This window comes from Melospiza melodia, chromosome 12, assembly GCF_035770615.1.
Source record: "Melospiza melodia melodia isolate bMelMel2 chromosome 12, bMelMel2.pri, whole genome shotgun sequence".
Taxonomy (NCBI): Eukaryota; Metazoa; Chordata; class Aves; order Passeriformes; family Passerellidae; genus Melospiza; species Melospiza melodia.
The window spans coordinates 19,442,689-19,466,962 of record NC_086205.1 but is presented as its reverse complement, the minus strand read 5'-3'; the positions used below and the strand labels follow the sequence as shown (position 1 = coordinate 19,466,962).

General features: G+C 42.8%; 1 protein-coding gene across 1 annotated transcript in view; it reads right to left on the bottom strand.

Annotated features, from left to right (window-relative positions):
- Positions 1-24,274, bottom strand: part of DIS3L2 (DIS3 like 3'-5' exoribonuclease 2) — a 180,493-nt gene that overhangs the window by 103,699 nt on the left and 52,520 nt on the right. Inside the window, exons 7-9 of the mRNA XM_063167119.1 lie at positions 18,728-18,962; positions 6,498-6,604; positions 5,058-5,305 (exon numbers count right to left, since the gene is read on the bottom strand). Coding sequence (XP_063023189.1) covers positions 5,058-5,305; positions 6,498-6,604; positions 18,728-18,962 — 590 coding nt within the window. The remainder of the gene's footprint in view (positions 1-5,057; positions 5,306-6,497; positions 6,605-18,727; positions 18,963-24,274) is intronic.

Sequence of the window (24,274 nt, the reverse complement as noted above, 5' to 3'; positions counted from 1 at the left end):
ATGCTGGAAAGGATTGCTTGCTTCATGGTGTGGTAAATTGTAGAGTTCACATCGTCTAGCTTTAAAATAAAAATGAAAACAAGGATAAAAGATATTTCCCTTTATTGTTTCAATTTTATGTACAAACTGTATGGCAGAAATACGTGCACATTTGGCATCGTGGCTGAATTCTCTGTTCCTGCAGCTGGGTCCCAGTCTAATCCTTATTTTAATGTAAATAAATGAGGCATAAGTTTTATCTCCCTCTCTCTCAGCAGTAACAATAAAACAGAGAAATCACCACTTCATTTCCAACGTCTGGTGCAGAGCTGGGACTGAGCAAGGATGAGCCTGTGGGTCTACAGGCCCACCAGCACTGCCAAGGATGGAAAAAACAAAACAGGAAAAGAGAGGACACATTGCCCTATCCAGCAGAAATGTCAAGGCCTTGAATCTTAGGTGTCCCTTCTCTTGGCAGGGCAGATCTGGGAAGTGCACTGGGAGGGCGGCTGGACATCTACAGGACAAGCCATGGAAAGCACCTCTGAGTGCCAGAGTGCTTTCCAGCTCACTCCTCAAACCCATGCTCCTCTTGATCCGTTTACTGAAATTAGATTACGAACCATAAGGGGTTTACCCAGAGGTTTGATATAGGACTAATATTTTTTTAATAGTAATTAACATTTGATTTACAGTGTTCCAGGGAACATTTCCCAAGTACCTTGAAATAAAAAGTGTATAACTGACTTTAATTGGGGCCATGTTACAGTCACCAAGGCATGATGACTTGCATCAGAGCAGAATCTGACAGGACTGCATGTGATCAAAGGTAATGCATATAGGATCACCGATGGCCCCAGAGTAACAGCCAGGCTGCAAAATCATTCCTGGGGCTCCACGGCCACCAAGGGTAACAAGAATAGTTCAAGAGGCTTATGAACAGCCAGGGGCACTGGGCCCAGCAGCGCTCAGACGTTCACTCCCAGGAGTCACAGTGTCTGTGACACCCTGGGCTTGCGTGCATCTCCTTTCTTTTTAAATGTCAAAAGGCAAAAAAGAGTTACAATGGTTACAGACGTAAACATTTCTCTTCTGTGACGCTGATGGCAGAACATTACCTTGAATTCCTTGAATACCCTTGGATTGATGTCAGACATGGTGCAGCGTGCACTGACTGGAGCATGCCATGGTTGGGGCAAAACAGGCTATTTCTCCAAATCAGCCATAGCTGCGAGATTGCTGAACTGCTCCAAGGTGCCCACTCACCAGAGTCTAACCTGCCAGGATGTGCACCAGGGGCAGAGCCACCCCCAAGCTGCCATCTTCCCCCTCATCATTCCCCCATCCATTTCTAGGAACATTTGAGCTCACTCTACAGAGCTGAAACTGGCCTGTGCATTCAAAGGTTACATGATAAAAACTCTCCAAAAAGACAAAGCAGGATTACATAAGGCTTGTTTCCTTTGAAAAGCCAGGCAGGCTCCCACAATGAGTGAATAACTTCCATTGGGAACTCGCTCAGTTTCTCCTGGAGCAGATTTGTCCACACTCATCCTACATGGAGGGTTTCTTTCAACAGCAGAACACTCCCCACATAAGCCACCAGTCCTTAAGGAAGAAGCCCCACCAGGATGCTCCCACTGCCCAGAGCTCAGACAGAGCTGCACAGGCTTGAGGAAGGCCACAGGTGCCAGTGGAGATGGTGAGAGGGCTGCAGGGCTGAGCATCAGAGGGACAGAGAGCTGTGCCATGGGAAGCCCAGTGCTCAAGAGCACAGTCCAGCCCTGCTCCACATCATGGAGCTGCCTTCCTGCAGCTGCCATTACATTTCATTTTATTGCCATGTCCCATCGTAGCCCAGGAGCAGCGTGGTGCTCCCAACACACATGGAGCCGTCCCACAAGGTGGTTATTTGTGCCAAGGGAACAAAGCTTTACTGAGGGACACTCCCATCTGCAAGAAGGTGTTTTTTCAATAGAGCCACACTGCTCTGTTGAGAGGATTGGACCTTCCCTTGAGCCTTACACTGAACTACCCAAGGTATCTCATTATTACCCCTCACACAAAACACACTCTTGAATTAAAAAAAAAAAAAAAAAAAACTGAATAAAATGCCAGAGATGAAAAAATTCCAGCCACTCAAGTGGCTTTGGAAACAGCAGCAAATGAAGTAACATCCTGCAACATTTCATTTTATTGCAAAAGCTGGAACAAATCATGTCACCTTGACAGACCAATATCTAAGACCCTGAGCTAGAATGGTCACAAGCCCAATGTGACACAGAGGAAGCCAGTGATTCCATGCTTTTCTATTAGCTGGTTTTTTTATATAGTCCCTTCCATCATCACATGTGGGGACAAAAAAATTCCACCTTAACCATCTGCATAAGTGCAGAGACATCTGAACTAATACTCCAAATAACCCTGTACTCCAACACTGAAATCAGTCCCCAAAAAATAACAGTACATGGCAGTACTTGCATTATTTCTCTGGAAAAGGAAAATGTCTTGGAGCTAATTTGCTTTACCTGTTACCTGAAGCAGGTACAGTTATACAGCATTTCACTGCCAAGGTAAAGTCACTTCACATGCAGGAGGGAGCACAGCAGCTCAACTCAGGGCATGGCCAGCATGACCTGGAGCCATGAGTTCCTCCTCACTCCTTCCCAGCACAGTCGGGGTGACAGGGTGACCTTTGGAGGGGACAGTGTCACGCTGGTGACCACCAGGTGGCAATCATGACACAGGAACGCACCCCCTCCTCAAGGGACCTCCAGGGACTCTCAGGTTGCCCCTGTGCAGGTTAACACTCTGGGCAGCCAATGCCACCATCAAACTCTTGGCAGGGGCATCTCACTTCTCCACCCACACATGGTCACTGTGAAGGCCAATCTGGGTCATTAACTGTGCTTGGAAACCTGGCACTGAATTTCCCAAGGGAAAAGGAAAGCTGAGGAAGGTGCATGACCAGTCTGGGAGAGTTCAGCTGCAGGATAGAGAGTACCTAGGAACACCCAAGGCATCCAGGGGACACGACTGCCAACTCTGGAGGGAGTTTCCCTTGTCCCACTTCCAGCAGACAGTGCAGGGCAATGACCAACAGGCTCTCTGTCCAGACACCTTCAAAACCATGGTGGTGGTGCCAAAGGCATATCAGAAACTTTGTGAGCAGAAGTAAGGGGTGCACAAAAAAGTTCACAAAACAAATCTGCAGATCACCTGCTCTTCTCCCCTTCAGGGGGGCCATGACCAGTAACACAACTCATTATAAACAAGGCAGCATGGTTTATAAATGAGCTTAAAAATGAGCCCAAAAGCAAACAGAATCCTTTGGGACATTCAAGAGGTTTCCTTGTCTTTCAGTGTTTAAACAAGAGTTACTTACGGTTAAAAACAAAAGGGGTCACCAAGGTTTTATGCTCCCATCTCCACAAGGCACTTACTGAAGTGCAACCAACTCCCAGAGGAAACGATTATGTATGAACACAATCATGGACATTTTCTTTCCTGACAACACCCTTTACATCTTGGAAACCATCAAACCAGACAGATGAGAATATCCAATATTGTCAGAAGTACAGACTAAAGACACACACATTAGCCAATAAAAAATATATTAGCCCATCCTCCTAATTTCCCGTTTCTGCTGAAAGGGGGGTTGTTCATGACCAGAAGCCAAGCACTACAATCACCCTCCAGCCTTTTCTCAGTTGGAGTCAAAGAAGACAAAGCAAATCTCTGCCAGGAAGAAACTTATTCTCAGTGAGGTTCACATCACAGCCAGACCCAAGTTAAGTGGGGCTCAAAGAGAGGCCACTGCAGTTCATGCACTGCAGTTTATCTAGGAAACACTGAGTGATTTCATGGCTCACGTGGCTCTCAAGGAGCACACATGAAACTTGCTATTACTGGGCACACAAATCAGCTGCAACTGATAAACTCTGTGAAATGGGGACTTGAGCTTAGTTTACTCTTAGTTCTAGGGCTGATAGATTTGTGGCATCATATTTACTCTGAAAAAAGTTTTCACTAAGTTTCAAGCTTTACCAGCAATTTGAGCTGAGGACTCTCAAACCTGCAGTGCTGATACTGTACATCAGCTGTGCTACCCCATCAGAACTGCTTTGCAAGGGGAAGAGAAAACTGGACTTTATGGACAATTCCCACTATTGCACATGCTCCAGATTACATCCAGATGCACCTGTAAAATCTGACCACAGTATGGCCACAGAGTTATCCACTCTGGACTACCAACTAAACCAGGACTACTAAGTATTCCCAAGAAAACTGAACAGATTGACCAACATCCTCCATTTCTTATTGAGATCTATTCAATAGAAACAGCATGGTGGGAGTTTGTCACCCTACAGTAGTTCCAAAGAAAAAAGTGAAAATGCTGAAAACCATTTCTTCTTCATGGAGAGGCAAAATAAACTTGCAGTCTGGATCCAGCCCAGCATAGGCCATTTGTGTAGCACTGGCTTAAAATTTCCTTCTTCACAGCACTGCCAGCAATTTGAACTCTGGACAGTGATGACTTTACACTGCCTGATGAAACACACAGAGTACAACACCCTTCTCACATGCTTCAGGAGGGAATGAATCTTCTCTTGATTCCTCCTTGAACCAATGCAACTTCAAAACCACAAAAATCTGTGACTTCCTTCTAATTCTTACCAGCAAAGGCGTAAAAACTAAAGATGAGCCTCATAGCCTCTGATCTTCCCCTGGCAGAAAGGAAATGTCTGCACACTGTGTACTACTCTTCCACATAGGAAGGAAAGACAGGAAGGCTGCCAGCACCCCATGGTGCTTGTGCTGGTCAGGCTGAGCACGTGTGCTCCCCCTGGACCATGCACTCATCAATGCTGTGAAGCAAGCACTCGAGGAACTTAGCATTTATGAGATTAACTAATGATGAGCTGCCCTTCATCCCAAAAGAATTTATCCACCAGAGGGACACAAGATAAGCAGTTTGTTAAGAGATTTTTGCCTCTCCAGTTTGTAACAAATTAAGTGAAAACAAAAATTCCAACTAGAAACGTCAGTCGTCTCTAGTTCTGATGGCAGCCACATACCCTGATGCAAAGTTGCTGTCTTCTTTCCAGTCCACGATGCGACAGATGAAGAGCATCTGGGAATAGGCCTCAGGCTTGCTCACAAAGTCTGCAGGGCAATCAGCCAAGGGCACATAGACCCTGGGCACCCTGTGGTCCACAGGTGAGAACATGGCACACCTCTTGAAGAGCTCACTGTTCCTGTCAGCCAGAAGTTTGATGAAACCTGTAGCTGCTCGAGAATGCTTCTTTTCCAAAATATACACCACCTGGGAGAGGCAAGTTTCTACAATTAATACCTTCAGAGAAACTTACTTTATTTAGCAGAATGAGAATACCCAAAGGCTCAGCAGAGTAACTGGAAAAGTCACAAGGCCTATATCTTGTTTTCCCTGTATGTGTGTGTGTGTGTGCATTTTTTAACTGAGTACCTATTTACAATGTATTTTCCTTGCCATCTTGCTCATGGCTATAGAAGAGCTAAGTGCTTTCCAAGTGCTAGTTCTCTACAGCAATTTTCTTGATTACAGAACAAAACCAGACAAGAAGCAGATGCTTCCAAATGCAGGGAATTAGCCACAAAATACAAGCAACTCCTGTAAAATGTTTCATTTGTATTCTCGGCCTGTGATTTCAACAGTCAGCACAGACCAGGCCAGTCCAAAAACGGTGCCGCTGGCAGATCCAATGCTAACCACAGGAAAGGATGTGCTGTTGGGAATTTGGCAGTTCTCTCCTTCTCTCTGTGCTTTCTGAAGTTAGGGGTTATTTTACCTTTATACAAGATGGCTTTGAAAAGAATAATAAATTACAATATCACTAAATAATTGTTCCAGAGAGGTGTTCATCCAGGCTATATTTTTGTAGACCATAATAAATCACTGGATAACAGAAACATTATAGCCGATTTCCTAAGCTTATACAGAGGAGTCCTTCCAGAAGGTTTCAGGAGCTGCACCTCTGCACAATTCTGAGTGCTGGAATTGCCACACTGGATGAGACCAGAGCAGCCCAGCCAACAACAGGACCAGAATCAGAGGCTGCAAGGGAAAGCACAAGACGTGGATGAGACCTGACCCAGTCTGACCCAGCAGCCCTTTTCTGGTCTCTTAAAATTCAGAGATTGACTCAAATCTTGAATCAACAGTACTAGCAGCCTTTCCAAAGTCTGTAAGAATTAATTCTGACAACTTTGGATATCCTGACACTCATATTAATATCCAATCTTTTTCCTCAATCTTGCTAAGTAATTTTGCATGACAAACAAAGGGAATTTAACCTAGGAAAATTGGTAAAAATAACAAGTCACTTGATTTTTATCAGATCAGACAATTACTCTCTCTGAAATGGAGAATGAGACTCAAAGATCAACAGATAGAGTCTGTTGAGGGAGGCCAGGCCTGGTCTCCTTCAGCCTTTGGGAGCACACACGTGCTTACTTGTCACTCTCCATGGATTTACCTTGGCTGTCCTTTGAAGAAACTCATCTGGGAGGAGCCTGGGATCATTGGCCTTGGGTCCATCATCTTGCTTTGTTCTCTGCACACCAGAGACCTCAGCAGCCTTCCCTGCATCAAAAACACAGGACAGTTATTGCAACACATTTCCATGGCAAATCTGTCTCAGGCATTTGCTCTAAAGTACAATACAATATGCACGTAGTAGACTTATTTGAAAGGAAAAATCTCTCAGGTGTTAGAATTGCCAAGCATGAAGTAACTATTTCTCTGGACTACAACAGACAGCAGATACATGTTCACTTACCGTGCAGATGTGCTGAAAAACAACAAAAATCAAAATAAATCCCAACTTTGAAAGGAGGACTATATTAACAGACAAAGTGGTAGAAACAAGTTCTGTTTATTAAATACTAAGGGCTAAGAATTTTGTGGCATTTCTTAGTTGGAGTCATTAACATTACCTAAAGAGTCCTTTCCTACATATATTCATTTAATATTTAATTTCCTTTAAAAACATTATGCAAGGTTATAAAATGTGTGCTTATCTTTGAAACTGAAATTGTATCTACTAGGCTGACCCTCTTAAACTGTGGACCAGGCTTATGAAAGGCCTTATAGAAGTAATCACTACATATGATCAAGAGCTTCCTTCCCCTGAGATCTCTGGACCAGATGCTGATAATATTAAAATCAAGTGTCAACTAATTTCTAGTTTGAAATTTTCAAATATTCAGGTATGTGAGTTTGGGAGCATCTGCTACAGATGGCTGGCATTTAATGTTTACAAACATCCACAGTGATCTTTGCCATGGAGAAGGCTGGGACTGGGCTGCTGTTGAGCTGCATCCCTGCTGAGAGCCTCTGGTAACTGCTCTGCCAGAATTTTTGGGATGGAAGCATCCATGTGCTCTTGTCTGCTCAAGAGAGATGGCTGGCTTTTTCCATTTGTATGGTAATCACACCCATCTTGAGCACATGTGCTAAAATCAGGCCTAGAGTGTTCAAAAGAAATCTTGCTTTCCTAAAGAGAGACCGTGGCACCGACTGCAAGTTCCAAGGGACGTAGCTGTCACTGCTTCCCTTAGAAGACACGAGATAAAGCAATGCTTTGCTGAAGCCTGTGCTGCAGGAGGCCAGCAGCACTCACCCGTGTGACAGAGGCTGCAGAAGCTCTGTGGTGACACGCAGACCCTGGTCCCCAGATGGGGGCTGTCTGTCCCACAGAGCCCCAGGCTGGCTGCTGGTGACATGAGGGATGAAGGGTGGCAGGACCAGAGCTCAGGAAGGGGAGCAGTGGGACAGCAGCTTCCCCAAGGCTTTGGCTGTGCCCCACCACCACCAGGGCACGTTCACAGATGGCTGTGTCCCCACAGAGGGACACTGCACTGCCTCCAGGCAATGCTACCCCAGCTTGACAATGAGGCTTTGCTCTAATGACACACTCTGGTTCTCATATGCTGCTAATTATCCTCAGCTTTGCCTTCTGATATGCTCTCCTCTCCCCAGAGATCTTTTTCTAAGTGACTTTACTTTTATTTTATCTTCATCGACTTGCTAGCAATGCTGAGAGGAGAATGAACAGGTATTCAGGGGTTTAAATAAAAACCTACTTTTCTTACAAAAGGCCCAATAATAGAAGCAGCAAAACCATTTCTGATTTACTTCTACTGAAATGAACTCAGACTTGCCAAAACCAGCATTACTACAGGATAAAACCACCCAGAGTTTCATGGTGACAAACAAGGTAGGGGAAAAAATTGCTTGTAAAATTGTAAGCAGTTAAAAAGTGGGGAATACCAAGGTTACCTGATTTGCTTGCCTCCTCTAAGGTTTCTGCCAGCTAAAGGTCATACCAGGCAATCATTTAGCAAAGAAGGAAAGCCAGGAGCCATTTTGTTTTCTTATAAATTTTCAAGCGATCAGTTTATGGTGTGTCAATCATAAAGACAGCCTGGGCAAAGAACAAAATGATCTGGAACAGAGGAAAACTGGACAGGGCAGAGGACACAGGGAAGTTGGGAGCCTTCCAAAGGCCATGCCTCCAGGCACACCTGCCACAAGCCCAGGGCTTAACTGCAGTGAACCCTCCCCAAGGAACAGCACATACTGGTGGGAAGAGAAACCAGAACTAAACGTGTTTTGGAAAAAGCAAGAGCTGCATTCACTGCTCTCCCAGCGTAGCAGAACAGCAGCAGTGACTCAAGGTTCAGCAGGCAAGAAGGAAAAAAGCACCCAGAGTCATGTGAGGAACATGTCCTTGTTAGCACTGCCTTTTTTCCACTTATCCTTCCAATGCCCATCTCCCCAGAAAGTCACTTAGACATTTCCACTGAAGCACTTTTCTCTGGTGAAAAGAAGCCAGCAGGGGTGTCCTGGGGAAGTCACACATGCACACATGCAAAAGCACAGGAGCACCAGGATGCAGCTGTCACAGGAGAACAGCAAATGTGTGGCCAGGCTTTCCTGGGCCTGGGCCGAGGCACTGCCCCCCTTCCTGCTGATGACAAGCCTCATGTGAACCCAGTACAGGTATCAGAAAGCACCCAAATTCCCACCATGGCAGATGATAGGACTTGCCTTTTCCTTCATGGCCAGCATCAACCAGGGCCCTCTGGCTGGCTGGAAAGTGTCTTCTTCAGTGGTCTCTCCAATTTCAGCATCCCTCCCAAAAAATCCTGGGATTATGAGACTCCAGCAGGCAGAGTCTGGGGTCTACAATTACTTCATCAACAGCAAGAAAAAAGGAAGTAATCCCAGCCATCTACTTCTTCTTACCCCTCTTTTTTAACCAACTTCAGTATCTTAAATACCACTGCACACATTTACTAAGGGCAAATGCTCCTGAAACAAAGGACAGGGAAGAAGAGACATGAGGAACTCTCTATTCCTGGAGCTAAGAGATGTAGACTTCCCTATAGCTTGTAGCTGCTCCTTTTGAAGTCAAAATTCTGTTGATATCAGGGCTACATCTACTGCTCAAGGGTGTACAGCAGCAAAGCATCAGCCATGAGGAATCCCCGTGACAAAACCTTCAGCTCAGAAGAGACAACAACCCAGACCCAATGCCCACCTGGCTCAATTGTCAAAGTGCTGCCCAGGAACCTCAGCCACAGCAGCAATAATCTGCCACCAGAGTATGAAACCTGAATACATCTCTGACAGTCCCTCTCCCTCATTACACATCCTCCTCCCCTTCAGTGGGGCTGAGCACAGAGGGGCTGTGACAGGGCCCCACTAGAGACTGATGGTCTAGAAAAACTCAGCTGGGAGATACAAACATCTCCCACAACAGGGCAGAGGCATGGAGGCAATCCTAAAGGAGGGATAACTTGTCAGAGGAGCAGGATTTTGTGCTGGGAAGGTGGGAAGAAACTCCTTGCAATATGCCAAGCTAAAAATGAATTATTCTGACCCCTTTACTGCAGTGGTTATCCAATGACCATTCAATATTTCCACCCTAGGCAAAGACATGTTTTCTGAGAAAGATTTACTATGTTAGCTTGGGCAGTACTTCATAAGCTTATCTTACAGAGAAAACACACTTCAGCAACCAGGATCCAGTGAAACTGCATTATAATCTCAGTGTTTTCCTTTCAGCAATTATCTGACAAACCAAAACTGTAATAGCCTTACTTAAAAAAAAATTAGGCACTAGACACAAAAAGCAACTCAAATTAGTTATGTTATTACCAATGAACAGATCCAGGACACTTGGAATTCGCCTCCCTCTGTAAGAGATCCATTTAGGCAGCTTCAATACACACTTAGATTTGCCTGACAGGCATTCCTAGGTCAAACATTACTTTTTTTTTAAAGCCCCCCAAATTTCCTTCTACAAATCACTTACCATCACATTAAAAGGTGGCCAAAGTGGACCAAAAATCATCAGACTAGAATTCTAATTCCTTATGACAGATCCAAAATTATTTTCACTAGGTTTGCATTGGTCACTGTGGAAATTTGCAATTCTGTCCAAAAAGAATACAATTAAAGATGCAATATCCACTTGCAAATGAAAATATATCATAGTTTCAGATCTCAAACACAACTTACTGAAAAAAAAAATCTCCCTCCCTGAATGGAAAAAGCCAAGTTTTTTAAGAAAATACTTCAATGTTTGCTACTTCAACTAGAAAAAAAAATGTACTTGAGAAGCAGGGTTACTCTACATGGGAGTATTTAAGAATCCCATCAGAAAATACTGCTCTTCAGCTCAGTGCTCAGATACCAGCAGAGCTGTAAACCTTCCAGTGGCAAAGCCAACTACTTACTAATGAAGCAACAGCACTCAGGTTCTCTGATCTCTGCTTCAAGGAGCAGCTTTCAGGATATTGTGTTTTGGTACCAAATACCTGAGTGGTGTAAAACAGACTGATTTATTATAAATATCTCCTGACACTGTGTGTCACAGGCACAAAGGATGTGTTTTTGCAATTCTGTCTATATCAGCACACAACAGGCACTAGGAAATGATACTCCCTTCAATCCAAAAGTGATACATGCATACCCAGATATTTGCTCTGGGCTACACTATTCTGCTACAATCTTAATTTTTAGGGATAACAAGAAGGAAATGTTGCTGTTTACAAGAAAGTACAAGGACTCTTCATATTCTGCAATTGATGGTTTCTTGGCACAGAACAGTTTTTTTCTTCAGAACACAAACCTACCAAAAGGTAGGGAAGAAGAAAAGTGCAGTTTTACTTGGTACCAGGTACAATCCAAAACTGGTATCTATTTTAAACACCCTGTAAGTAGGATCACCTAGCAAAGTATCACAGAAAAAGCAGTACTTTGTATTTATACCTCCCCACCCAGAGCCTTCCACCTGTGATGGAGGAAAGACAGATATTTCACTGCAACAAGACTTAAGCCAACAGCCTTGGAATTTAACACATGCTGCCTGTCCAAAATCAGCCTAACAGCTCCCATGAGCAATGGAAGAGGGCTCTGCAGTAAGAAGGAAAGCAGCTCCAAACCATGCAGCACTCCTGAGCTGTCTCACTGTGTCTAGTGAACAGGACTAACCTCCTCAGAGATGTTTATTTTTGAATACTCATTTAAGCAAACTCACCCTGCCACAGCTGTTCATGTCTTAACACCTGAGCACGCACACCTGCCTGCCCAAGGGCACACTGAAGGGAGGACTGGGAGACTCAGACGATTAGCATCAAGATTTTTGGAGATGCACAGGCAGGAAGAGATCCTCAGAGAGGGAGAGGGAACGCTTAATAACAGATGTGTAGAGCACAGACAAGGATCTGCAATAGCAGAGCAAAGGCAATGTGAAGAGGTGAGTACAGCTGGCTTCCTCAGACATGCAAGGCAGCCAAGCATGTAATTATTTACTTATATTTAGCCACCTCCACAAGGAGGGATGGAGGAGATGGCAGAAAAACGAGACAAGAGTGTCACTTTTTCTTAGAACCCTCCAAGTCTGATGCACAGCAAAGACCAACATAATTTTGGGAAGCTGCCTTCTAGCCCAGCAGATAGATCACAGAAACATTGCTACAACCACAGCATGGCTGCACAGACCTCCTGGCCCTCCCATGTCCTTGAGAAGCACTCAGTCAGCAGAGGGGTTGGAAGCCTTATGGCAACAGAATTAAACCTATAAAAATTCAGGTGGTGCTGCAGCCTACAGAAATGCAGTTCTATTACATTGATAACAAGCAAAATTAAAACGTTACAAAAAGAATTCCATTGAGTATTTTGCCTATTTACTTAATGTTCTTCCTTCCTGCAGGTGCATTTGTTCCTGAAGTCTGTGTATCCAATATTACTAGTTCATGGAAAATATGTTAGCTGAATGAATCCTAATCTGCTTCATCCTGGAAATCTTGCTGTAACAATGACTATACTCTGTTTATTTCCACACCCACCATTCACTCTCAGTATCATGCCCTCTCATTCACTTGACCTAAACATGTAACTCAAAGGAGAAAATAGGTGAACTCAGGAACATATGGTAATATGCTGAACTTAATCTAATTCCTGTTACCTAATTGCCTAAGTAATTTATTTTTTCCAGTACTTAAGAAGTTATTTAGGGTCAAGATAACTTGCTAGGGAAGAACAGTGTAAGGAACTTTCCCAACATTAACTTCCATTGCAAGGCTTCAGCTTTACAACAGAAGAATAACTGGAGCTTTTTCAGCCCATAGCATTTAATCAATGCAACCATAAAGCCCAATTTGTTCAATACCAGTAGAACACTTCTCCTCAGCACTATACTGTTTATTCTCCTAGAAATGTATGCTGTCATTTAAGAAAAGTTATAGCAACAACCAGAAGAGCTACATCCAGAGAGCCATAAACATGAACTTAGGATAAGCTAATACAGAGCTGTCTCGAGCAGCTGAAACTGCTCCAGCTTCTCTGCTGGCTTTCCAGGCTTCAGCAGAGTGAAACTGATCCGATTTTTGACAGTTCCACCTCAAGGATTTCTATTAAAAGCCATGTAACTGAGAAGATTTCCTGGTGAGCTTTCGCTCTGCTGTGGCCTAGAAATTTTAAGAGCTATGCAGTGGAGATGATCCATCTCCAGAAGGCTGCAGGCTAGGAAAGAACAGTGAAGCTCCTTAAAAGCACTCAGAGTTGAACAGAGCCTCTGCAGAGGAGGGAGAAGAACACTTGTTCCTTCCAGCAGCCAGTGAGGTTGGTGGACTCCAAATATGCCAGACTTCATGGCTGCTAAACTGAAAGGGTGAGCCTGAGCAGAGCAGAGCTTCAGCACGTAATCCAGATTTTTATCACCATAATTTCATCTACCAGACCTGGCCAAGGAGAGGAACAGTAACTCTCTGAACTCTGCCTGGGCCAATAGGAGACATTGGTAACTGCAGGACCCCAGATGCCAGAAGAAGGCATGAAAGGCAAGTAGGCACCTTGTCAGGGTTAAAAGGAGAGAGAGAGGACACAAAAGCATGAGAGGGAACATGGAAGTGCATGAGAAGTGCAGAAGTGCAAAACAAAGACTAAACTCTGCATTATAAATACGTTTTTCTATTTTGCTAGAGAGATCCAAAAACCCTTCTAAGCACTGACCCTAGAACATCATCTGGAGAAAAGAAAGGCTTGATGCCATTGTTACACAACCATACAGTGAACTTACCAAACACCACCATTTCAGTTAAGTCAAGCAATACTGAAATACTCAAAATACAGCCTCCAGTCAGCAGCAGTGTGGACACCAAGCAATTTTAGGTTATCATTTCTGATCTTATCAGGACTACTAGAGACTGACAGTCACATTTGACTTGATAAAGATTGACCTCTCCACCTGGTGAATGCTGGACAGGGAGACATGAGCAAATTCTGCAGCAGCTTCCAAATTCTGTTGACCCTACCCATTATCCATTGGTTATTCACTTCAAGTGAGCCTACTCTGCCTGTAAATGAGCTATTTCTGTTCAAACTTCATTACGTCAAGGCAATGAGCAAGCTTCAGACATTCACATATCCAAGCTCTGATTTGCAGTAGGGTAGGTGTAAGTGGAAATCCTGAACAAACACAACTCTATGATTGCTGCCAGGGCAGCCAGTCCACCAGCTTGATGACTTCCACCCCTGTGGGAAGCAGGATATTTTGTGTATCTGGTGGAGTAAGATCTCCCGTGAGAAGAGTTGAAAAAAGCTGAGCAAACGAGTTTGACAAGGATAGCTTCTGGCATAGTGACACTGCTTTACAAACTTTTATTTGAATATCATTTTGCTAAAGAAGGGCTGAGGCACTTTTATGAGAACAGCCGCCATTTTCATGAGTGCAAGTAGCTGCTACTGTTCAATTTCTGATGTTTCTTTATCAGAGAAATCTGATTCCAATATTTAACAAGAGACAGCTCACATTTGTAGGAAACTCAAATGACTCACAGTCTGTGTAGGGATACAGTACCATAAACTATTCTGTACAGAACATTTTGCACTTTTCCCAGGTTGAGAGATACAGAGTTTCCATTTTTTATTACATATTGAAATGGAATATAAAGAAAATCCTTTTACTGCAGTGAAAAGTCACAGAAGTAATATATTCTAGGTCAGCAGTAAGTGATAAAAGTTATATGACCTCCTTTGCAGTGGTCAATGTGAATGAGGATTAAGAATTACAGACCTGGCAAAGGTCATTTTGACTGGTGAATGAGTTCTGTGGACAGTAGTAACACAGGGTAACCTGAGGTCTCAGGGTACAACACAGAGGACTTGCATGTCAGTACTAAGCACTACAGGGAATTAATTTTTTTCTGTGTACACACTGGTGATTCAGACTACTGCCAGGATGCTATTGCCTTGTTCTCTTGCCACATTTCAGTAGGGAACAGAAATCCCAAAGAGGGCTTGAAGGACACTACTAAGGAAGCTGAGAAACTTTATTCTGGGTGCTCATTCTTACTGTCTTTTTAAGGAAAAAAAAGCAAAAAGTTTGTTCAGCACATAGATATCTACACTTTGGAAATACATCTGAAAATGCAAGACAAAAAGATATTTTCAACTTTGCAAGACCAAATACCAACATTAACATTGAGACAATTTAACTGTGGAACAGGACAGTATTGGTCTTTGTGTAGAATCAGGTGCTGGAGAGGAGGAATGGCTGTCACTTCCTCAACTAAGGACTTTTTGAAGATGATCTTTAACCCCAACTCTTTGCAAGAAAAGTTCAGATAAGCAGAGCAAACTCATTTGACTAGGACATCTTCTGGCAGAGTGAAACCAATTATGAATTTCTATTTAAATATCCTTGAGCAAAGCAAGACTGACTCACTTTTATGAGCACAAGAAAGTACATGGGCTGAGAATGAGGCTGAATGCAATGGTCTCTTCACTTCCATGGACTTCCCTCTTGCTTATCCCATCCCTTCTGGGGACTCAGGAATAGAAAGGCAGGAAGCACAGCTCTCATAACAGCAGCACTTAGTGAAGACAGATCCAACATGTGAGTCTAAGGCTGCAGACTTGTGCATAATAACAATTTCTACCAGCTTGCCCTAAGCCCCACAGAGGCACAGGAAATCCAAGGTACAATGACTTCAGGGAAATTCAGTCCCTCAAATCTAGGCCATAATGAGTGTACACAATGTTTCATGCTTCAGAGCTTCTGACAGCGAGGGCCAACCCCAAAATTCTTTGCCCCAGCGTGTAACTGGAGATGGAGAGGGTGACTGTGCTCTGAAGAGGAACAGAGCCGTGAGAAGGGATGGGACACAGGCCAAGGAAGAAAAGACATCAAAACAGTCTGTGCTCCCAGAGTGCTCTTATTCGAATGACACGTCTACTTTTATTCTTCATGGTTCATTCTGACCATGGGCATCAGAACAAATGAGCCAGCAGAGATATTGTGCAATGCTACTCCTACATCAGGAAGGACAAAAGACATCTTGCAATTGAGAACAGAAAACTGCAGGGCTTGTGTTCGTGAACAAAGATTTGAGCACAGTGACAACCTGGCTCTGGGTTTTTTGCCCAGAAAAGTAAAATGTCTTTTTGATTCCATTACAGTAGTTATGAATATTTTTCACCTCCAAAAATCTTTTGGGTTTTTTATTTAGTTTGAATTTTGGGTAGGTCTTATATATATGGATCTTGTTATAAATATACACATACACACACATGTATGTAAGCAAATACATGCCATAAGTGCACATGAGAACATGACAGACTGTTTCTTGATTTTGTTTCATTAATACATTATCTTTGATAGAATCTTTGGCCAGTTTGAAACCTTCCAAAAACCCTTCCAAAAAAGGAAGAAAGCCCATCACAAGTGTTCATTTAAGACTTGTGCTGGCCACAGAAAATTCCTCCTGCTGCCTTCCATGCATAAGGCCATGCAATGGGACTGTGTGATAAGCCCTGCAAAGCAATGCTCTCAGGGAAGAAGGAAGTAAAGCACTGAGTTTGGTGGGCCAGGAAGAAATCCCCCTGTGAATCCCAACTTCCATCCTGCCTTACTGCAGTAGGTGTTTCCAGCAGAAGGGCTGCAACACGAAAGAAAAGGCTCACATGCAGGAAGTTCAGCAGCAGCAGCAGCCAAGCAGCTCTCCCAGGAGAGGCCCAAGGGCACCTGCACCCACCACAGCCCAACCCTGCAGTGCTCTCCACCTCCAACACCAGCACCACCTTCCAGTGCATGGCCTTAGCAAGTCCAACTGATTTTACCCTCTGAGGTTCAGTTCTACCTTGAAAAAGTGTATGTTTCGTGCTTTTAAAAAGCTTTTTGAGCCACACCTGTGAAGGCTGAATTTGCCAGGACTGTTTTCTTCTTTTCATGACAGTTATCAGTGATGCTAGAATAACTATAGCTGTTTTCCAGGCAAGATTGAAAATCTGGATAAGTGATGATATGAGAAATTATATGAAGGACAGGAAACAAGCCAAAGCAATCATCAACTGCTCAAAAACACCTTCAGAAAAATCAGCATCGTAAACTTTATATGTATAAAAAAGGGATGGTATTAAAATGCAGAGAAAGAAGAAAGTAGGGAAAACTCCATATGGGTTATATGGCCAAAGAAGCTGAAGCAAATATTAAAAGAGGCGATAGCAAAACACAAACTCAGCAGAAATCTAACTGGCACATCCACACCAGCCACAAAGCTTGTTAAAGATCAACATGGAAAGACCTTGAAAACAAAAGAAAACAGTTGGCTTAGGCAACTGCAGTGGAAAAGTTGGATTTCAACTGTGAGACAATAAGCTGATCTCACAAATATTCTCCAAAGACAAAATCAAAGGCAAAACCCTCTCAGATGGCACAGATTTTGAGAGATGACTTGATAACTTCCAACACAGGTCACTCTAGAGCATCTTGAGGAACTATGATGCACCAAAAAAAAAAAACTCTCATCAACTCTTTAAACTAAAGAACAGTCACACAACTGAAGTAAAATACTGGCTCAAGCCTGTATTTATTTTAGATGCTGGTATCAAGCTAGAATGTACTTCTACAATGTTTAACTTGGCACTGCTAGCAGAAGCAAAAAAGATGCAACAGACACAACAAGTGACTCAGGAGAATTGTTGAGTCAAAGCTGCCCAGTGGTGTGCAGCTGCAATAGACTGCAAAACAGCTGGTGTTAAAAACCACCTGTGTACAACATCCACAGACAAGATGAGCAACTCCCAAATCAACTTGTATCCTGGAAAGGAATGGAACAAGACATGAGTTGGTTCATGTGCCTTGGCAGGAACTCAAAAGTGGAGATACCCAGAAGGAAACAGCATCACAAACTGGTAAAGTGGCAGGTCCATTCATGAGGTGAAACCAACGCTTTGTCATAAAAACTACAACACTTCCATTCAAATATTATTTCCTGTTTTATTAACAGATGGGCGTGAAAAATGGAAGTCTACCAATAGTACAGGCAGGGGTCTGTGCATCTTCAAATATCTCAGGAAAACACGAGTTATTAAATGGGACACCTTTATAACCACCACCAAGATCTGTCAGAGTCCAACAACTTACTTGGTTCTGAGTTACTACCACCTCTTCTGGACAACTGGGGCAAGCAACAGGAACACACCAGAATATCTGCCATGTCAAACCTTTCATGGCAGGTTAAATGTGCCAATTGTCAGAATCCTTTCAACACACAGCTCTTCAGGAAGGGATTTAATACTAGAAAGGACATGCAAAGCGCTGCATAAGCGTTAGTTTTGGGACAGGGGAGCCTATTTTATTTTGCCCTAAGCAACACTTGATGGCTTGGACGGAATTCAGATTCAGAATAAAATAGGTTTGCCTTCAAAATAGATCGCATAATTGGCTTTAGGTTTTAGCGCAATTTCTTTTTAAACAGACCAAATCTTTAAGTTGCTCATAACTCAACTGTTTGAAAACAGCAACAAACTTAACTGCCCCCAAGGAAATATATTCTTATCCCCAGACTGAGACACAGAGATTGGCCAGCCAAGCTGCAAGGAAGGAAACCGCTACAGCAGCATCTTGAATTGAACAGCTACCAGCAGTCCCCAGACAGCCCCGAGAATTGCAAATCTAAAGGTGTGACTTCTGTTTCGCAGATTTACTTTGCATCAATCAAAGCTACATAAACTCCAGCCATTAATATCCATTCAAAACCATGAAGACAGTTTAGCAGAAAGGGACAGAAGTGATAAGGCATTAAGCTTTTATGCCTGTATTTTATATCTCGCAGCAAAGTGAGGCAACCAAGTAACACTTCAATGGTTTGCTCAAATAAAGGCCTAAAATCAGCAACCTGATCTACTTACCCTTTTCACCAGTATCCAGGGAAAGTTTCTTAATGTCATCAGTCAACATATCCTGCAAGTGGTCTTGTCCATGCTCTGCATCATTATCATCAAATTGAGCTTCTATAATGACATCCGGACTCTGAGCATCGCCTTTCGCTGTCTCTTGCGGAACGCAAGTCCCCAGCATGTCCTCAGGGATGTCTGATTCATGTGTGACTTCTGTTTCTTTGTCACTACCATCTGGCTTTATTACCTGAAGGAACAGGGGATTAAAAAAACAGAGGCAAGCTAAATCACTGGACTGAAGAAAGAAAACATTATCTTTCCTTTTTCATTTGCATCCCCAAGGAGCTGACAATGAATTGTGGGTGGCTGGTGGCACACTGCAATTGCCGTGTAATTAGCCACAGATATTGCACAATCGAAAGAGGTACCTCAGTAGGATAAAGACTGGAACGGCAGAGCTTTTGCAATACCTCAACTGTGACAATAATGTATCCAAAGTGTATCTAGAGCATAACCATACAGTTCCTGCCAAGCCTCTAATCAGCTCAGCAGAAGTTAGGAGTAAACACAGGCAGGGAGGAGGATACACTACAATTTAATAGGTTGCTTAGACTATTGTTCACCAAGATACACTCATCATCCTGGGATGTCCCAAAATTTAAGCAGTTCCAGTGAATGCTGGGATCACGTCAAAGCTCCTCCACACAATTAGGAACAGACTGAAAAAGCAGAGATTAGAGAACATGGTGCCCTGTGACCTGTGGAAGAAGTGGACTGTGGCAGCTTGGTAATGCACCAAGTTTTACATTTATTTTAGGCTGTGTGTTTATTGTTAAAGGCACTCAGTTATTGCCATTACTTATACAAATTTCCAAATCAAATTACTGAAGAAGAGCCCAACTACCAGTGAAGCAGACACCAGGCCTTGATGGCATCCCTCACTGCATGTGACAGGGGCAGAAACTGTTCCAGCTCAGAACACAATGACCAAAGTGGTTGATACCTTGGACACACAAGGCTTTACCAGCATCCTTCATGCAACCAACAGTGAGCTGCAAACACCTATGCAGCTGGAGAACCTAGATCTAGGTTTCAGTTTCCGAAATGTTTATGTTTCACTCAAGCTATGGTACTTCAGAGTGAGATGAAAATCAGTACAGAATAAGAAATAACCTGCTAAATATTAAAATCACAAAGATACTGAATAACTCCATAACAGTGCCCTCCTGGTGACTGAGCTCCCCTCCAGCTGGTGTTGGTGTTTGCCATGCAGATAATTCCCCAGAGCTCCTCCAAGGTCCCCAGTCCTCAGCATCAAACCCAGTACATGACAGCAGCAACTCATGCCGCCAGCAAGGCAAGTGAAGGCCCTTTAAATGCAATAAAACAAGAGAAACAACTTTTTGGTAACACACTTTATATGATCTATATATTTGCTAGAAATAAGCATAAATAACTTCAACAGGTGCTACCTGAAGGCAACTGTTCCAAGTAAGAAAATAGAAGTCAAAAAAAACTCCACAGATTATTCTTTAGTAACTAAAAAGCAAGTAAATCAAAATCAGACCTGTACAGGGAATACTTTTACAGCTTTACATACAAAGAATGTATGCAGTCATGCTTTCAAGCAGTATCCATTTCTTTGTAAGCTTTTCACAATACATAACAGAAATAAAATCAATTTTAAAATGGGGCTGAATTCAAGTCTTTAAAAATAAAAAACTCAAATGACATTTCTTTGAACTCTTGTTACCTTTTGTGACTCTTCTTTCCATCTTTATTTTCAGTTTTTAACATGTATATAATTTGTTACCATAGCAGATTTTGACTCAAACATTAAATTGTGACAAAAAAAGGGAAAAAGTTTGGCAGAAGGTGGGAAAATGGCTGATTATTAAAGCTGGCTACATTTGGTACATAAAATACTGACACACAATGGTCTGGGCAAGAACAGTCTATTAGATTAGAGAGCTGACAAGGCTCCACACGCTATGACTCTGCCAGTGTACCTATCCAAAAAGAAAACCAGTGTCAACAGTAATGTTTGGACCCTACCATGGTCAGATGTGGATCTCTTCAGCTCTTAAATTTCAATTGCACCAGATGTGTGCAAGTGTGCAACTGCAGCAGGAGTTCATTTCCTTCAACCCCTTCAAGTTTAGCCTGTATTTTTTTCTCTCCTAGTCTCTCTTTGGAGAGTGTGAGATCTGCTTTGGGTCCTAAATTAGTATGTTTTCTATATGTAAAGCAGCAAATAACATCAAACAGATCTTAGGAAAGGAAACACTTCTCTAAAATGTGGCACTGGAGGGGCTACGCTTGAAGAGTTTATGTGGTTATTAAAGAAGGCAGCAGATACAGATTTCATTTTAAATGCTCTGTGCTAAAAAATCGCTGTGCTTCCCCCAAGCTAGAGGACACACACTGCTGCCACCAGCAGCACCATGATACCCCAGCTGTGACTGCCTAAATCCCCAGTCACACATTTCCTTATGGATTTTCAAAAGTATTTTTCAGTAAAAAAATAGAGTCCACAAAACCATAACCTCCACACACAGTAGATCAGCAAAATGTCCAGATGCTGGCAAGCCTGGGTGATAGGATTTGTTTTCTTTTTATGGCCAAGACAGATCATTAAGGCTGACCTCATACATAACAGAGCAGGGAACTTCACCCAAAATTTCTCATATCACACCGAAAATTTAGAGAAGCTGTACATCAGAAGACTGGAAAGCTGCCTAAGACTCTACAAAATCAGGATATCAGTGGATACAATTACTCCTTTAAGATGATCAGAGCTGTTGGCCAGCATGAGCTCATCACACAAATTCCGAAGAGCAGCTCTTCTGTCTATGAGCAGCAGAAAATCCAACCATGGCATATTAAGCATTTCTTACAAGTGGCATCTCAGATTCAAGAATCTGATGATATTGCATTCTCCTGTTTCCTTTAACATTATTGCAGCTTATCCATGGCATAATGCACACAGCTAGAACAGGTCAGTTCTGACCACAGACACAGAGTAAAGCAAATACACAATTGGCTCAGTCTATCCTGTGGTCATATGTGCAGTACAGAGTCCCATTCCCTGGCAATGCAGCTGACCCTGCATGGACCTAGAAAAATGGGATTCCCCCTTGTTACATATGCATGATATGTATCACACAAAAACATCATTAAAGCCCTTTAAAGGACCTTAACTTCCTGATCTGCGAAGTAAAATGTCAACCTTAGTTGTTATTTTTACAGGCTCTTCAACAATAATTTAAAACAAGTTTTAATAAACATTTTGAAGAAAGCCAATTGTTTGTTTGGATACCTGATCCTGAAGACAGTGTCCAAGTATGTTTTCTTCCAGCTTAAAACAAACATCACTGAACAAGCGTCAAGTAGAAACTTGATGCCCCACTGGTGACTGGTTTAGATTGCAAAGCCATAGCTGACAGAACACAAGATATTTGAATCAAAGTTCCATTTCAACCATAAGTATAATAAAAACCAGCTAGGGGGCAAAACCACCCTGGCATGGACCTGTACAATCTGGACAGCAGAGCACCCAGCCCAGTCGTGAAGTAGCAATTGAATGACCAATTGTCCTTACTCAGGAGGAATTTGTTCCAACAGAAAACTGAACTGGGAATCTGTGCATCTGAAAGCATAGGAGTTACCTCCTGTGCTACAGAAGAAAAGGCCTCTTCTGCCCGAACCAATCTCATCTCTCTCCTGTTAGATCCCAGCTTTTCACAGACTTCCTACCTAAACCTCTACACAAAGACAAAGTCCAGGACTGGTTAATCTCAGATCAGGTGCAGAGTTTTTGCTGCTGCCTCCTCAATGTCTGTAAACTGAAACAGCTGAACACGACCAGTGATTTTCAATAATCTTTGAGCTATTAACCCCAGGCTCCTTCCAATAAATGTACCAAGCCCCCAAAGTGTTTAAGCCTGACACTAATAAGTTTGAATTTTGTTTTTATTCACCTCTGATCCTTACAAGCAATCCATGAATCCTCATAGATCTGAAGAAATGACATGACTGCTGGACTAGACACAGCTGGATGAATGCACCTTGCATGGCTAAAAACTGCTAAAAACTTTCCATGTAAGGTCACTGCTTTCAATGGACCCTTGTGCAAAGAGACCTCCTTTGCTGAAAGCACCTGGCAGGTAAGGAAGCAGAATTATCTTCACTACAGGCAGTTTGGACACAGATTCAATAAAAATCAAATTCTTCATCTCACTCAAAAAGCTGGTATTAAAAAGAGTATTTCCTGAAGGATACTGAGGCAGAATGGAGATTGTATTTCTACATAAATCAGTCAAAACCCTGTAAAGTGACTTCTAATGAGTACTCAAACTCAGAATGTGTAACTTGCCCAAAAGATTTTAGAATGGCAAGGTATTAATGGTAACTCTCTTCACTGGGGAAGACAGACAAAGAGGCTCCTCATGCTTGTACAGAAAGGTACAGTCAATTCATCAGCAAGTGGGAGCTGAAGAAGGTTCACAGCACACAAAGAACTCACATTAGACAGGGAGGACTGAATAGGGGAACAGTTAGAAGAGAAATTAAGGTGTTAGCCCAAGTCCACCTTGGCTTGCAAACCAAGGTAAAATGCCTTTCTTCTGAAAAATACTTTGATAAAACACAAGTTCTTCTTTACTCAAATGAAGTCAGTATGCTCAGCTGCTGATCCTCTCTGCAGTTGAGCCTTAGTTAAGCAACAAGTCTCAGAACCAGGTTAAAAGCAGTTATTTCAAAAGGAGGACAGCTGAAAACAGGGGCTTTGGACCAAATTACCATCCCCTCGTTAAAAGGGCCGTTGCTACCACAACACTGATACAAACACCACATTTCATACCAGGGCTGTGAACACCTGCACCTATTCCTCTCCCAGCTTCTGCCATATGAAACAGGCTCCACTTAAAAGCTGGTTCCCTAATGTTCCCTCACGAGGAGTGGGAACAGAGCCTGGCTAACACAAGGATGCTGTCACAGCTCCTACACAGATACCAGAGCCAAGCTACCATAAATACTGTGAGGAAGAGCTTTGATTTTCTGAAAAGAATAACCAAACAAAGGCTGCCTCACTCTAGCTCCTTCTTGGACAAAGAAAGGATGGCACTTAGAAGAAAAGAAACACCTGTCCCAAGCACCCTTCCTTCTTTTCATAATCCCACATACACCGAACAGTACTGGGAAGACAACTCAGTAAAAGTGACTAGTCTCAGTAGGAGCAATTATGGCATTACTTTTAAAATAACAATAATGTTATACTGAGGAGGTTTGTTGAGGTTTGAGATTGGATTTTTTTCATTACAATCATTTAATTCTAAATCACTGGAAACACTTGCTAACAGCCCCCAGGATAGCTATTTTATATTAACAGCACATTATGGTTTACATTTCAGACATCACATTGGATGCAATAATCATACAAACATCCATATTAAAATCTCTCCCTCTTGCATAGGAAAAGACTACTTGTTCCTCCCTGATGGACTCTGTTGTTCCCAGATGTCACACACAGTTTTGTCACAGCAGTCATTACAACATCAT